The following is an 18,285-nucleotide window of genomic DNA, read 5'->3' on the forward strand; positions in this document are numbered from 1 at the left end:
GATAATACAGATTTGTATGTAATTTTTTCCTTTTATATTCGTTATTTAAGGGTCAATTAAAGTTATTGTTAGAACTCATTTCCTTGTAAAAAGGGATTGGAGTTTTTATTATATGCAATTTTTACTATATTGTAATTTGTATATTAGTTTAAGATGTATATGACATTTTGCATAGAATTCCATTCTTGCTATGCACAAACAATTTGTATGCAAAATACACACTTTAAGTGCAGTATGTTAGATGTTTTTAATCTGTCAAGATCAGATGCTTTTGGATCCGTGAGAACATATGGAACTCATAACATGTGGCTCTAATTAATGAAATTGTGTTACATCGGTGTGCCTTTGAAATGTTTGGATAGGGGTTCATTAAATAGGTTCTGAACCGAACATCCCTTAGCCTTGATAAAGATTGCAGAATCAAAATGCATTGGTGGTGATGAAACACGGGTGAAGGAGGTTTACTTATCCAGGAAATTTTATTCCGGCTTTCCACATTATCAGTGAGGGGTGATTTCTCTTATTGCCTTCCTCATGTCTGGGAATTATCCATCTTGTATTTGAATACATTTTTTCTTTGTTCTTCTTTTAAACTAAGGTTTTACTAGTTGCTGTTTTTAAATTTAGTAGTGTCTAAATTCATGTCTAGTAATAAACTAATATTCATTGGTTTAATGTTTGGACTCTCTTTTATATAAGAAATAAGTTTGAGATTGATGTGCTCCAATACAGGAAAGAGGACCCAATATATGTACAGAAAAAATCCAGACATACAAATACAATATGTTGGAGTGAAATAAATTAATTTTAATTCATTTTTTAATTTTCATTTTCATATGTAAAAACATTAGTTGTTTCATTTAAATTTTTCTTACCGCTTTGGATTATCAAATTATTTAACAGTTTAAGAATATTTGTTTGTATAACACTATATTTGTTTTTTGTCTCATTTACATTATCAGTATTCTCCCCAGAAAATGTTGCCAGCTGATTGGCATTAAGAAGTAGTCAGGTGGAAGAAGTGTAACACTTTGCAATAATATTGCAAAATGTTGGTAGTTATTTCCCACATCTGCCAGGGATGGTCTAACATACATTGATGGCTGTAGTGCTCACACAGTGCCTGTAACAACAGGAAAAACAATGGTTTATTATACTATAATAGGACTGTCTTGGGCTCCAAGAGCCTGGTGGCAAGTAAAAACAGCCGGGTGGAGCAACAATTGCTTGGAAGAACACTGATGGTTGTTCCGGTGAATCACCACCACACTGATATAATGAATTACTTATTGCATATACATTTCATCATCTTATATCTTAAACTCCTATATTTTTGCTGACACAGGTAGCGAATAGGATTTATCATTGATTGACATGGAGGAACAAATATTGGTTACAAGTGTTGACATTCTGTGGTGTTTTGCAATAAAAATATAAACATGGATTGGAGAGTTTACACAGAAAAGCAAAATGAATAATAAAAACTGATTATTCAAGAATCTTTGTGGAACATTAAGTGTATTGATTACTATTAAGATACAATATTTTAAAAAAGTTTTTAGTATATGTGAACAGATTTGGAGGACTTTTCATTGAAATTACAGATATTTTCTCATACACATCAGACTGCAATCGTAATCTCATAAGATGTGAATATTTAATATGTATTGGGGTAAGTGTTTTTATCATAAGCACCAATTTCTCCTCCATTTATTGTTCTAATTACTTTGTTGGGATTATTTTGAGGCTGAGATCCCAGGAGTAAAAGGTATCATTTGATAAGATACGGAATTTCTCATCATTTAACATTCCAAATATTCTTATATTTCCATGACAACTGAACTGATTTTTCATTGCTAACATTAGTTGTGAAGCCAGGGAACTTGTTTCCATTGAGTGCATTGGAACTCCAAAAACGTTGAATTATTAAAAGTTAGTAACTGCTTTGTAACTGCATTGGCAGTTGTTTAATTGCAGCTCCGTCAACATACAGCCATCTGGCTCAAACTCAGGCTCTGACACGTCTACCATTTACAAGATGCTAGCATAGCATTGGTAAGAATTTCGGTTAGAGCTATATAGAACTTAATTAACCAATGTCAATATCCAAAAATATATTAAAGAAAAAAGCATACATTATACCTTTCAATCACATGTAAAAATACTCTTAATCCCTAATATTTGTATTTTTTTAAATATTCTTCAATACTAAGGTTAGACATCTGACTGCCTTCATTTTTTTTTTATCAAGGTGACGAACAGATTTATGCTGTCAAAAAAAAGATGATTACTTTTAGCTGTACACCTGTAAATGGCCATAGTCACATAGTCATATTGCAGCTTTCATGTTAAAAGCACTGGTGCAAAGTATCAAGGCTTGCATAAAATCATGATCCTCATCCTACTCATGATCCTACTCTGAAACTTAAATATATATTGGTTGTATTTTATATCCGGTGCATTTACCTTAGTTACTTGCTGTACATTTTGCTTAAAGCCTTGGAAGCTACCCATAAACCGCAACTAATCTTTTTATTCAATGTATCCTTAATATACACAATAATATAAGCTGTTGCTTTGTTACTACATGTCAGAAGTCAAAAATCTACTATATCAAAAGGCTGGAGAGATCCAAAGATGACTGGCATTCACTACTTACTTTAAGTTGTTGATGTTCTGTATCTGTTGTCTATATAGCATTGCAATCTGCAGAATATTCAGAAATAAAAGACTTTCAATGTTATCCTTTTGTCACTACACTATAGTATAGATAGCTCTACAATGCTGTAGATCTATAATATAGTGTCTGTTTTTTTGCTTTTTAACTTAAAGCACAAATCAATATTTTCCAGCTTTCCCAGGACTAACCTGTTTTTTTCCATAAATTTCTTGTAAATTTCTTGTAGATTGTTAATCTCCCAAGAACTCAGCAGTCTGTTGTGTCTGAATTATCAGAAATTAAGGTTATTTATAAAGTGAATTATTTTATTCTATTTGCCACAATGGAAACCAATATATTTAAGGTCAAAGCAAGCACAAGTCAATTCACCTATTAGTGGCTGGTAAGAAATACTGATTACATTCTTGCCAAGAACCCAAAATGTATAATTTTAGATTTCTTAGGGTAAGTTTATCAAGCTGCGGGTTTGAAAAAGTGGAGATGCCTATAGCAACCAATCAGATTCTAGCTATCATTTTTTTAGTACATTCTATAAAATGACAGCTAGAATCTGATTGGTTGCTAAAGGCAACATCCCCTCTTTCAAACTCACAGCCTGATCAATTTACCCCCTTGACTCTTTAATATTTGAATATTTTGCACAATATTATCAAGGGATTCATTACAAACTATTCATGTATTTAGGCATTTTTTTCTTCAAAAAAAGTCACTAAAAATGTAAATTGTCAGATTTCAATATAACCTTTAGAGCTCTTTTTGTGTTATTGTAAACCGAATGCAACTTATTTATTTCAGACACCTTTTTAATGTCACTCTTGCTTACTGCCAGATTGTTCCTGGTGGATCCAGGTTTGTGGATATAAATGGTTAATGAAAGTTACACACAGTTTCTATCTAAACACAGCTTTAATATGAAAGAGTAACAAAAACAGCTTTTCAAATGATAATGATACAAGACAGCAGTTGATAAAGATTATACTACAATAAACAGCTTTTAATAAAGATAATAACACAATATACTTAGCTACAGATATGAATTAGTTCAGATGATTAATCACAGTTAATCCAAGTCACAGGTATTTCAGGGCCTGGAATTAAAGTTTGAGTCAGAACAAACAGGCCCAATGACACACCTGTAGTCCGTCCACTGGTGAGACAAACTTCTGAAGCAGTTACAAAATGTCTTATACCCTAAGAGGGGCACTCCACAGACATAGAGTACATGTTAAATTAAAATCATAATTGTGCTAATCCATTGAGTTAGTTAATTAGTTAATTAATTCCAGTACCATATCTTTATTACATGTACAGTGAGCACAGGCCAAAACCCAAGAGAAAGTAGGCTATGGGTCACCTGGCTATTGGCCAATATATACTTGTGCATACTGCCACAAACATGAGCATAAACAAACACGTTTTTCAACAGGTGGTAATAGTCCACTGCATCTTTTGGATGCCATATTTCTCTTGACTCAAAGCTGATGGCAAGCATAATCATCACGATTGCCACACTTAGTATGGAGAAACTGGGAGGCATCCAGGGACTTCTTCTAAAATCACCTGCCATTATGTTGTTCTAGGGTACAGTCTGTAGGAGGGAAAAAAGACAGGATTAGAATCACCTTCAAGCAACACATAAAACATCTGTCCTAACCCTGCTGCCATAATTTCTCCCTTTCTCTATTCAGTTTGTTGCCCTACATGGAGAACCCACACCTTCCCACCAGGTAGAGAATATTCAATCTCTTGTGTGATGTGTACTGATTTTGGCATAACCAAGAAAGACCCTATGGGCTGCCCCCATTCCAATGCCAATTGTGCATGCACAAATAGGAGCACTACAAATTCCCCACTACCATCTCTTATTACAGTTGTCCCCCATGTATAAGTAGTCATAAAATCTTTGGTATGGGTAAAATAATTGACTTCACACTGCTTTAGCTCTAACATCCCTGCATTCTAGAATGGCCACTGCTTCCTCTCTTTATTCTCCTTGTGGGATGTCTGACCCATAACACTCTGGACCTGAGTCATTAAGGAGAGCAAAGCATAAAAAAGGAGTAACATTTGCACCTGGGCAAAACGATGTTACATTGGAGGGGGAGGTAAATTTAAAATGTGGGGTCAGATTCATAGTTGGGGTAGGACATGTCCTACATCAACTTTAAAGTTCAGTGTAATAATAAAGCTATCAAGTATTTATGTGCTAGATGAAAAAACAGCCAGTAGTTAACTTATGTGCAAAATAATAAACTAATTTGCACCCCTTTCATTGTAATATGGTTTGTCCCAGAGAACATTTACTCCTTTTGTGCCTTAATGACTCAGGCCCTCTGAGAATACAGGGTAATACAGGGTGATTGCATGATCACAAGTTACATCCAGTTGTTTTTTGGTCCTAATAGAAACTATGTGAGAGGGACTGGGATTTGGGGTTGTCAACAGTATCTGGTGAGGGAAAATATCTCCGCCTATAGATCTTTCATTCAAACTGCACACAGACTCCTTAAGAACCTTCTCACCCCTTAATGTAAGTGTGGGTGTTCTCTTTTTAATTTGTTCTTTCTGGAGTCTATTCATTCTCTCAATTAAACCAGCAGCTTGTGGATAATAGGGAATGTGGTACAACCAGTACTCCTCCAGGTCAGCTGCCCATTGCTTTGCATGGCATCCAGTGAAATGAGTGCCATTGTCGGATTGGATTTCCATTGACAACCCATAGTGCAGTGTAAGATCTTCCAGTAGTTGTAAGGTGGCATTTTGGTAAGTATGTGCATAGGGACGTTATAAGTACCCCAGAATAGTTATCCACTGTAGTACAGCAGTATTGAACTCGTCCATGTTTAGTTCGCAAAGGTCCAATGAAATCACTCTGCCATAGCTGTTCTGCACACTCTCATCTATATATGAAGCCAACATCTCCAGTCAGTTTATTCCTGTAATTGAACAATTGACACGACTAACAATTCTTCACAATTATTCTAGTCATCTGCTGTGTCATGGGAATTCCTTTTCTCTGGGTCCAAGCCCAGTACATTTATTGTAAACCATTTTAATTCTGTAATTACTAGTCTAATGTCCATTTAAAATTAGAAGCCTTTGTCCACTATATATTATGGCAATTTATTCATGGCTTATTGGGAGGATGATACTGTTTGGTGTAACAACAGCTTTGGGGCAAACCTGGTTTCCCGGCTTCGTTTTATAGACGATATATTTTTTATTTGGAGAGGAAGTACAGAAAAAGTTCTGTGAATATCTAAATTTCAGTCAACGGACTATTGTGCTCTCTTTTGACATTAGTAAAAATAGTGTCAATTTTCTGGATCTTAACATTTATGTAAAAATTATTTATTATAGACAAAACTATACAAGAAATCCACTGATTCTAATTCCTTAATATCATTCTCGAGTGAACATCACTTAAGATGGTTGAACAATATTCCATATGGACAGTTTGCAAGAAATAGAAGGAATTGTACAGAAACTTCAGAATTTATGTTTCAAGTAGATAAATTGTCAGAAGACTTCCATTTTTTCATTACAAGTTGTAAATTAACTCCATTGTTCATTTATATAAGACTGCGGGTTTGAAAAAGTGGAGATGTTGCCTATAGCAACCAATCAGATTATAGTTTATTTTTTTAATGCATTCAACAAAATGACAAAGCTAGAATCTGATTGGTTGCTATAGGCAACATCTTCACTTTTTAAAACCCGCAGTTTAGTAAATATACCCCCATGTATTAGTGAAATAATAAAAACATCTGATTGTGAAAAGGTGCAACTGTAATTAAAATAGCAATATAACATTGCTATGCCTCACTATATATTATAAGGGTTCAATAAAATTGGTTTTAAACCATATTGATTTCTGGTTTTATCTTTTAATAAGTCATCCACTGTTTCAAAAGACGGTTAATTTCTAGCTACAGTACTGAGAATGATTTACAAGTTATATAAGAAAGTATTTGCTGGTGATTCCCTAATATTTCTTTTCCTTTCGTAATAGCCTTTCACAGGTTGTCCGTCCCTCCCACTGATAAGCAAGGGACAAGTGCATCCAATTATCGTATTATATATAGCTCCATTACACCAAATAGAGATGGGTGCACTAGTTAATATCTTTCCTATTTTTATATCACCAGAATTAATTCCTTTGTCTCGATTGTTCACAGATCCCTTATATATTATTAGATCTGACTAATTGCCTTTTATAAAAGCAATGTAATCACACACACAGCTTGGTTCTCACATTCATTCAATTTTCTCTCATACTGTGCCAGCTAATCCGTAGCCTGTTCTCCCCTAATAAGTAGATGATTGATGGATCTCCATTGTTCATCTATATAATATCATATTTCAAATTGTTAGGGGACCAATATTATGTATTTTGAACAGTGCCCCCCTATAGTGAGTGGAACGCCAACGCACGTTTTGCTAACTCGCTCTCTTTGAATATACCAGTTTATATTGATTAGTTCTATTTGTATCTTGGATACTGTGACGTTTAAATTATTATGTTTTTTCTATTTAGTATGTTGGTCTGTTTAGACTAAATAAGGATCTATGCATTATTATGTTTAATCCTGTATTTTAGACCTTGATATACTTGTTTAGTGACAAATGTTGTATTTTACTGATTAAAATGTGATTATCTTACCCAGTTACCATCGACAGGGTATCGCATTCACACCCCAATTTATAATACAGCTGCCCATAAACATTAGATATTAGACAATGACTGCATAACCACTAACATTCTGCAATGTTTGTGCATCCATCTCCTGTACTCAATGATTTAAGAATAGCATACTGCTTCTTTAACGTGTCACGCTCAGCATAGCGTTTACCCTGTGCCCTCTAAAATTCCATGTACGATAAGTTCAAAAGAGCTGCTGCAGCTCTCGCTTGCTGTTTACTTTACACAGATAAATCAATACCATGTATTGCCTCCATAGCATCCTCACACTTCACTAGCTGTACATATTTACAATACTCCTGCATAACAGTGCAATACATTCCAGAACCGTCACACTTTTGAGGGCACTTAGGGTGATCCCTGGGACCTCTCTTAAACCATCTACGCAACACATTCATTGTGACAGTGAGACCATAATTAACACTTTATATTCTGTTAGACTACATCACTTGTAATGTTCCATTTGGAACCAGGTTTGTGGACATAAATGGTCAAAGCAGTTTATATCTAAACATAGCTTTAATATGAAAGACTAGCAAAAACAGCTTTTACAATAATAATGATGCAAAACAGCAGTTGATAAAGATTATACTACAATACACAGCTTTTGATACAGATAATAACACTTAGCTATGGAGATGAATTAGTTCAGATGATTATTCACAGTTATTCCCAATCAGTGGTATTCCAGGGACCTCTTCCCCCTTCCGACTGGAGTTAAGTTTTTAGTCAGAACAAACAGGCCCAATGACACAGCAGCAGTCCATCTACATTTGAGGCTAACTTGCGATACAGTTACAAAAGGTCTTATACCCTAAAAGGGACACTCCCCAGACACAAAGTACATATTAAATTATAATCATAATTAATCCATTGATCAGTTAATAAATTCCAGTACCTTATCTTTATTACATGCGCAATGAGCACTGGCCATCCCCCCAGCCCCCAGAGAAAGTAGGCGTGTCATTGGCCAATATATACTTGTGCAAACTGACACGGAAACCACTACAACTAGTTGCAAAATGGTCCTTAAGACTCCATTTTGTTTCTAACATTACACAGATACATGTCCTGTACAAATGTACAATTGTTAAAAAAGTTCACAGTTGTATATTTTCAACCAGATTAAAAAAGCAACAAGCAGAAAACATTAACATTATCACTATGGCTAGAAGTACAGTAAATAATGGCAAATGTTGTTATATCACAGTTAGTACCACAAACTGGAGTACACCAGCAATTCGTAGGTTTACAAATGAAAAGAGAAAATGTCAACCCCTAACCCTAGCAACAGTTCTGATTTTACAGGGCAGGTGCTGGTTAAAGGGAAATACAATTTATAATAATTTAACTTTGCCATTACATTATGAATTTGCTCATGCATATTGCCTTGGCTTTTTTTTCTGTACAGCGATTAAAAATTCCTACTTTGATGTTTCTGGTCTCGTACCTCAACATAAATTGACCATGTGTACATATCAAGGAATGGAATGCACACTTTTGTACTGTTCTTTTAATCTTCTTTATTTGCAACTAGTTTGATAAATAGAAATTAATTTTGTTAAACAGCAATATTGTTTTCCTCTTGAAATTAATGTTTGTCGATTCCCATTTCAAAATGATAATATGATTTCTTTCATTTATTTTGTTGCATTATTTTCTTTATTCAGAAACACTAGATTGTTTTTTTGTTGACTAATTGATATTTAAAGTTATCAAAGCATAACTATCAATATGGTAACTCACACTCAAGTTAATGCAAACATATAGACAAATTATTTTCAATAGTGCATAATCAAATATAAAAAAAACAGAATTAAATGTGAAACAAAGCTGCAGATTTTAGCAGAAATATCTTGAAATGCACCTTAAAAATATTTTCCATCTTACTGAAAATGATTATGCTTTTTTATCTGCAGTGTGCATATATTGCTACAACTCAACGTAAGCCTAAGCCTAGAAATGGTAGTACATCTATACTTCTGACATCTATATCTGTGATGTATATCAAACACCGTGAGGAGTTCATTTTAGTGCAATATTTAGCTATTGAAATAGCATGCATGGAACTGGGGATAAGGCTTGGTGATCTTTCAGGAGAAAAACATACAAAGAAGGATATATTAAGATATAAAATACTAATACAACCAATATATAGAGTAGCAACACAGGTACAAATAGAAAATAAAATAATTCAGTATTTCAGTGTGTAGTGTAAGGGTACAAACTATGCAATACTAATATAAAATCTCCAAGTAAACTATGTTTCTCGATTTTTGCAACTTTTCACCATGATATTTGAATTTTACTGCTGAACTCTACGTGACCCAATTGGCTGGCTTCAAAGATATGGGGGTTGTTCAGATGCATAGATCTCTGCTTCACATTGCTTTTTAAGCAAGCTTAAGAAGGATTAAGAGAAGTTAGGTATACTCTTTCTAATGAGTGATTGTAATGAAATTCAGATCAAATGTCCTTGAAGTAGTATCGTGAACTACTGTAAATCTACAATTCAAATAAAACTCAAAAGTTACATTTTTATAAGTTATTAGGGAAAGTTTTCATTCTCAGCAACAAATAATACTTAAAGTTTAAGCAATTTAACAGGTTTTTTTTTTCACAGTTTTCAAAAACTCCATACATGAATTAAGGATTCACGTTTATTGCACAATTCTGGAATAAGCATAATAATGGTTGTTTTTTGTAAGGACCAATGCTGGGACTGTGCGACATGGTGTCCGAGGGCTAGATCATGTGGTAAGAGCAAGCCTCCCATTGGTCCCCACAACAGCCAATGAACAATCAGCTGGCTTTGGGCAGGTAAAACCACAGACAGTGTGTGTTGCAGAGGAGGCTGCGTACATAGCAAAGTTAACTAGTTTCCTTCTCCTATCCATATCTTTATTCATATTACCTGATAATAAATTCAATATTAAAAGAATCTGATTCATTTGGGTCTTATAGCAGATGGGGCTTCACTTCTGTTTGAGTCATGGCTAGTGACACTCTCCTGCTTTAACAGAGGAACTAAGAGGTGTCTTGTTTGTAGAACCAAAAGAAGAGTACCACACAGTTATACCATCAATCATGCTTAGTCTCCACCCTTTATCTACCAATTATATATCACATCCTGACAAATAAAATTTTGTTTAGTGCATCATGGCAATGTATTCTGATAATTTTGTTCAGGTACATATATTATATTACGGATCCTTTACTCATTCAATGCAAAGCTTGTCAGTCTCATTTTCGGCATATGTATCTTTGTGCAGTTCCATAAAATAGCTTCACAGTCCATAAATACACTATAAGGACTTTTGCGCTGTGCTTTCCATTTGTAAATTTTACGCACTGTGTAATGTTGGAAGAAATTTCAATAAGGTAAAATTTCAATATTATAGAATTATTATAGAATTAGAACTATGACTTGTAGCAAAAAAAGTCTATGGAGATCCTAAAAGATATCAGTGTAATATGTTTTGAAATCTATGGACACTTTGGGCCTGATTCATTAAGGCACGTAAATGGTGACTTTATGCATACAATCCACACAATTACCCAGAAGTGGACCATACACCACAGAACGCAGTAATGCTCAATTAAGTTTTGAGAGGATACTTACTACGATTTCAGTGTGTGAAAGGGGAATGGACATATGCCCATAGTCAATGTACAGTAAGGGCATGTTAAGCTCAAGCCCATGCAACAGCATCCAATTCACGCTCTGGGCATCTCTCTTGTACTTGTTTTTCAGCTGTATGTCTTGCTGCAGCTACACGTCTAGCTTAAGTGCCGATTACTAGTTATGACAACTGAGAATGTATACTAGGACATGTGTTTGGAATCAAGAGTAACTGTAAAAATTTATTTTATGCATAACATCCTACTTAATGTATTTCATGAAAAGAACACTTTTTAATATTTTTTATTATTTTATCATTAACGCCTATATTGTTAACAGTGAACATTAATTTAATTGTTTTTCTGTGTATCCTTTTGTGTGTTTGTATTCCACATAGATAATGGTCGTATCCTGCAGTGTCTTGTCTAGGAGAGCAGAGAAGATCTGCACCCATATTAATCACTTCTTCAGATCCACTCCTTGTTGAATTTGGGAATACTCATTCCCAATTTAGGGGTATAATATTCAATAATTCACAACCAAACAGAGTTGTAACAAATATAGGATCATTTCACAAATGACATGATTATAACAAGGTGTATCTAATTATAATGATTATTTACCTATCTTGTTCTATATAAAAGGTTCCCCAACTACTGTTTGGTAATATAGACCTGTGCTGTTCAGACAGAATCTGAGAAAGAATTCTGTGCTTTAATTCACCGTAGCTTACATCTCAGTTCTCAGTATTAAATGTGACTACTTATATTTGTAGTTAGACTGTGTTCACCTTTGTTTTGACTTGAAAATGTCTGTTCTTGGTTGTAATTCTTTTTCTTCATCTTTCTTTATCAGCAAAATACTCAAGCCCAATTAGATTTTAAGGATTCCAATGTTTCTATTTAAATTGTATTTATAATGTATTTACTAACAACAAAGCCCCTATTGTCTTAATTTGAAACAATGTCTATTTTGCGTTTCTTTATCATTAACAATCCATATTGTCAAATGGATACAAAACTGATTTACTATTGTAACAGCTGGTCTACTCATGGTTACTGAAACTGTATACTCTTAATTTTGTCATTGGAATCAAATTTATAATACCCTATACAAATTGGGGCCCTAAGCCTCCAGGGAGGGTCCCATGTCACTGCACTGTTATGTGCTGGCATTAATACAGGTTTAACCAAGTACTAGAACATAAAGGTGGAGGAATTCTTTTAGGTCTTGCACGTGAGTATGTGCACTTTAAAAGACAACTTTGTGTCATATAGATTGAATAATGTTAACTTCAACAAAATGCCTGCCATTATGGTTTTTAGTTATGTCATTTTTTTAGTCTTTATATATTGTTATAGGAGAAATGAAATCCTGAAAACTACATTTCCTGTGGCCTTCCTGTGACTTCTTGGTCACTACAAGTGGTTTAATTTTGAATGAATTGCTGTTTTGTTTTCAAATTTTAGTTTATTATTAGCTCCGGAATATGTTAATATGGAATGTATTTCAATAAACAGTTCACAAACAACAATTAATTATTTAAAAAAAATATAAAGAATAATATCCATTAAAACAGTCAAATTACTCTTTGTTAATGTCTGGAAAAATATAAATAGTTCTTTCCACAAAATTTTCAACATTTCAAATTACATTTGTAAGTCTCTGTGTGATTACAGAAGGACTGATATCAGCTAACAATGGTGAACTAAGAAAGGTAATATTGAAACAAAGTCCTTATGACCATTTATAAAGAATACATTCATAGACAGGGAGTGCCTGCTTTTACGCCCGTGCATCCCAGCGAAAAGTCCACGAGAGCTTCTCTTTTTTGACCACTCAGATATCACACATCTCTTTACTCTTGAGTAACCCATCACTATATTTATATGAATAAAATGTACCATCAACTTAACCACAATGTATTATAAGAAAACTATTAATCATCTTTTCTTTCAGACATGAACAAGTAATTCTACCAGATGACATTTTCTTAAGATATGCTAAAAGTGTATCTTACATTAAAGAAATGAATAATATACGCTTCAAGCATATCATATGCAATGGACCGCAAGACTGAAAAAAAAATAAAACCTAAATAAATAAATGTCCCCCCAAAAACAAACAAACATAAGCAGCCTGTGAACGGATGGGTTTACTCTGCCACCTGTTTTATATTTTGGAGAGGAGTCTTAGTTGCAGGAGGATAGTCACTGCCACCACTAGGCTCCTTCGCCACTACTTAGAACCAGTTACCTCTTAGCTGGTGACTGGCTGGTTCTTCCTGACAATTTACTATGGATCAAGAATGTAGAGTGAGGATACGAAGATAGTGGTTTCAACACAGGGCAGCCAGGGAATGGGTTATAGTGTAAGCTCTTACCTGATGGTCTCAGGCAATAGGAGTCAGGCAGATTCTTGAAGCATTGATGTTTAATTGCTCTTAAAGGATCCTTATAATGACCATTACACACAGATTTGGACACAAGACTTGGCAGGAGGTAATCCAGCATCCCGTCCCTTTAACCAATCCACGCTGATTCATGCAGCTAGTTTCACACTTGTAACATTGTTGTTAGTTATTATTCATTTGAATTCAGGAGGCCACTGCATGGAGGCTACCGGCAGGGCTGTCTGTGTGGTGGCTGGAGGCCCCACAATAAACCAGCATGAATTAGGGACCCCTTGGTACTGCAGAGCAGTGGTGAAACACCGCCAGAAGAGACCCTTATCCCCACTGGACCACCAGCGAGAGGTAGGAGCACATATAGCGCCGGAGATTAACCCTTCACAGCACTGTGTGCCCAGCAAAACAGTTATTAATACATTTATTTATACATTTATACATCCATGGCTCGTGTACATTTTTACATTCCCACTGTAACTTGTAGTGCAACAGAGAAAAATGTAAGTAATAAACAGCTTACGGTTTTTATAACTAATTTAAGAAATACAAATCACCCCTAAAATGCATTCGTTCACCCTTTTTATTGCTCACCTAGGCTGGCACCATTGGCATCTTTTTCCTGAAGTATAGATGGATGTTCACGTCACAAATGAGATCTTAGCGGTTATGCAGTCATATTTATAACTCTGAGGTCAGATCATGGGAAATCCCCTGGTTGTAAATATGAGCTCATTCACGATAGGAGCGCTTAGAGGAACTAGTCGTACTGCATTACTTAGTTATTTTATCAAGACATGAATCTATAGTGATGTTACATGGGTGTTTTTAGGAGCAATTTTATTTCAAATACAAAAGTATTATTTATATTTTTCCGTAGTGCACTACAGGTCCCAATGGGCTCTGGTTGTTTGGACATGCGGGTAATTCACCAAGGGCAGCCATGGGTATGCTGTGCTTGTAGTACTACATGTACCAGCATGTCCAAATATTTAATGGTGACCTGGACATGCTGGTACCTGTAGTAGACTACAGGCGAAATGCTTAGTTGCATCTATTTTTTTATATATTAACCCACACTCATCTCCCACAGGTGTGGAAATAGACTTAGTGCTATTCAGCATAGGGCTGGTTAAATATATGGGGAGGGCTCACTTTTTTTGAGGGCCTGACCTCTATGGAAGCCAGCCTTGTGCTGACCGGCATATTGCAGATTTCCCTGCTCTCCTGGAAAGATATATGATCTTTCCAAATGTTAATCCTTATCCAGTATTAACCTTGCGCTAAATACTTCCCGTAGATCCATTACCATTGTCCTAGTATTATAATCCTTGTCCCACACTCCTTTACATAGATTCATTTCTCATATTCCTTTCAAGTATTTCTTTCCATGGATTCTGTTCCTATATTCCTTCCATGGTTTCCTTTACCATATTATTAACCTAAGTGGGTAGAAATAATCTCTCCCACTGTAACACTGGTACAAATTTCTTAATAGTTTCTGTTGAGTAAGGCATTTTGTAAAAATCTGTTAGGAATTGGAAGCAATACATACTGTCAGGATACATTCCAAACTGAAGTTTTCATTCCTATAACTAATATTTCTTATACCTGCCCTACATCTGTGCCTTCTAATGTTTTCAATTCAAAGAAAACAAACATTCAGCTGCATTGGTACTCCTTCCCAAGCCATATCACGTTTGGAGCAGGGTATGGTACTTGGAGGAATTCCCTATTGAGGTTTTTCTGCATCTTTCACAACCTTTTTTGGATATAAAAAGCAGATAGAATTTTGGTGACTAATATACAAAGAAAAGCAACTTTGATGACTATTTTAAAAACACAAAGTCCTTTATTGACCAGACAATCCCTTGAATGACTAGACAGTATAGTTAAAAAGAATGCCTTTCATCCCACACAAGCTTGTTCTATCTGTAGATTATTAAATATTCCAAACATGCCACAGAACATTCAATGAGAAATTAGAGCAGTGCATGGAGTCATATAGAAGTAGTGCATTAAAGGGGCATAATTTGAGAGTTGAATTGCCATCGAAAAAACCCAGGTTTTAGCCAGGGCCAGCCCGGACGACTCAGGTCATGGCTCAGTTTAAAAGGGGGTCAGGGGGGAATTAGACCCAGAACTTTTGGAGGATTAATTCTGTCTCAGTCCCGTGTCGCTTACAGTGTGAACAGTGAGACCCTGGTTTTTCAACTCAGGTCTCACAGAAAGAAGCTGATTGGGTGTCTGGAATGCTGGAGGATGACGTAATTTCAATGCTGCAGAAATGAGTGAAAGGAGAAAGCATGGCACGTTGGTTGGAAGAAGAAGTGCGTGAGTTGCTGGCTATTAGAGGAGAGGAGGAAATCAGAAAGCAGATCACAGGCACTGGCAAGAATTCAACAGTGTAGAATAATATAGCAAAAAAACGAACAGAGCGGGGGATAAAGCGCAGTCAGCAGCAGGTGGTAAATAAATTGAAATCGCTGCGAAAACAATACTCTAAAGTGCATGAATACAACCGGAGAAAGAATGATGCTGCCCGCATAGAATAGCAATTTTATGATCAATGTAACATAGGGTTTGGCAACTCTGCCCTGGCAAATCCCATTGCATTAATATCATCATCATCAAGTTGCCGGAATGCTCGCAGTCCTACACCAGAAAGCTGTCAGTCAAGCGTGCCCTCATTGCTGATTGGCAACTATTCAATTGAACAACATGCTGAATTGGAGTGTTCAAATACAACCAAAGACAGCATCAATATGTCAGCCAAAGAATTGCCAGACTCGCTACCTTTGCAGCTGCACAGCTTTCAGCAGATACAGAACCGTTGCAAGAGACAGAACCGTTGGCAGCGACCCAACCTTTGCCATCTACACAGACCACAACCTTACGGTCAAACAATAATTTTATCAATTATAAACTTTTTAAAGTAAATGAAATAAATATATGAAAGTTTAACATTGCTAAACTAAAAAGTAAGGACAACTACAACTGCAAAACTACAACTACCAAACAACTACAACTACAAAACTGCAAAACTAAACATTAAAACATATTAAAACATGAACACGTATATGTTGCAGCGTGAAGCTAGTGTGCAGGAGGGAGGAGGACTCAACCACATATCAGCTTACAACACTGCTATTTAATTTTGAAGCAATATTCATTCATCTTCGGTGACCCTAATATATTTCCTTTCTTTTCCCCATTTTTAATTTACAATGTCCCTAAAAGGAAGAAGCTGAAAAGGATGGAACAAGCAACAAAAGTCACGACCACAGTATTGGTAGATCACCTCAAGAAAATGGTAAGGACTATCGCAGCCTAAGAAAATGCACGCCTACAGCGCTTCATGAACAATTAACCGAGTGGCAGGACTCTTTCATAGCACAAATAATGGGTATGCAGGATCGCCTCATGTCAAGACTTCAAGTGCCTGCACAACCTCATCCACAACCTTTATACCATGTAGAGGGGCCTTACTCCTTTTACATAGGTCAACAAATGTTTTCCCCAAACTCAGGTACACCACTAAACACACCCCATCATCCTCCACAAATGGCTCCCCATAATTCTGAGTACCTGTCTACTGCACATTACCCAGAGTACCCGGCTAGTCCACATAACCCCAAGTACCCACATTACCATCAGTTATAGGTACTGAAAAACTGTTTAGTATAATATAATGTTTATAATGCCTGTGTTTGAAGCAACAATATTTAAAATGTTATTTATATTTTATGTGATGTAAGCACTGAAAAAAGTTTTGACTTGCACTACTCTTTTGGCACATGTGTGTCTAAAGGGTCTATATGTGTATTCTTTGTTACTAATATAATATTATGACATTTTTGTAAAAACACATAATTTATCATTTATATTGGATTTCTATTGGTACATTTGAGGTAATATTTACCTTTTAAAAAAGTATTTTAGACTTTGAATAAAAATATTTTGCTCAGGCAACCCTTTGTCTGCTCTACTTGATTATTGGTGACGGATTGGTGGTGATGGTGGTTACAAATGAGTTCTGCAGAGGTATTTGTACGTTCTCCCTCATAAGTCGTAGAGTCCACAGATATGACATATAGCTCAGAGTCCACGTTCCACTCTGGTAGAAACAGTTTTTTCTGTATTTCACAAACATTGTGTAAAATACAGCTTGCAGCAACCACATGGGGCATAAGTTTGATGTCAATGTCACTGAGCTGTAATAAACACCGCCAACATCCTTTCAAGCGTCCAAAGGCATTTTCTACCACCATCCGAGCTGAGCTGAGGGTATGGGTGAAGTCAATTTGTTCCACAGACAGTTGATGTTGCTGTGTGAAGCCCTTCATCAACCATCGCCACAGAGGATAAGCTGCATCCCCGATGATGTGTGCTGGGATCTCCATACCATTCACGAACTTGGATTTCTGTAAAGAAATACAACAGATTCAATTTATGTAGAGCTTTACAGAGAATATTGGAACTTTGACCACCATAACTACACCTATAGATCTTGCAATCTATAATGGCTACCTCCAAAAAAACTAAAATATATACATGCTACTCAAATGTTGGTTACAGAACACAATACACCTGCTGGTATATGTTTTAATTCCATTTGGAAAGCAGAACATTTACAGATGGATAGGGACAGTAAACAATAGCAAAAAATACATGAATATATTAGCTAGCTGAGGAAAACATCATAAAAAATATAGATATTTACCTCTCTAGGTGTCACTCACCGGACCGTGAGTGCCTCTACGCTGGTGCGTGGCTCCCTAACCTTCCTGCCGGCACCTGTCCTGAACCGCGGCCGTCCGCCATTCTGATGGACTGCGCATGCGCAGCACCCAAGAACTCTTGTGACCTTTGCTTTT

The 18,285-nt window shown here is 35.8% G+C and overlaps 1 protein-coding gene across 1 annotated transcript in view; it reads right to left on the bottom strand.

Moving 5' to 3' along the window:
* Positions 1-3,867: 3,867 nt before the first annotated feature.
* The window catches only part of TAFA2 (TAFA chemokine like family member 2), a 262,989-nt gene continuing 248,571 nt past the window's right edge, over positions 3,868-18,285 (bottom strand). The window contains exon 6 of the mRNA XM_075205297.1: positions 3,868-4,268. Within this exon, the coding sequence (XP_075061398.1) occupies positions 4,257-4,268 (12 nt within the window). The 3' untranslated portion in view covers positions 3,868-4,256. The remainder of the gene's footprint in view (positions 4,269-18,285) is intronic.

Source organism: Mixophyes fleayi, chromosome 4 (assembly GCF_038048845.1).
Source record: "Mixophyes fleayi isolate aMixFle1 chromosome 4, aMixFle1.hap1, whole genome shotgun sequence".
Taxonomy (NCBI): domain Eukaryota; kingdom Metazoa; phylum Chordata; class Amphibia; order Anura; family Limnodynastidae; genus Mixophyes; species Mixophyes fleayi.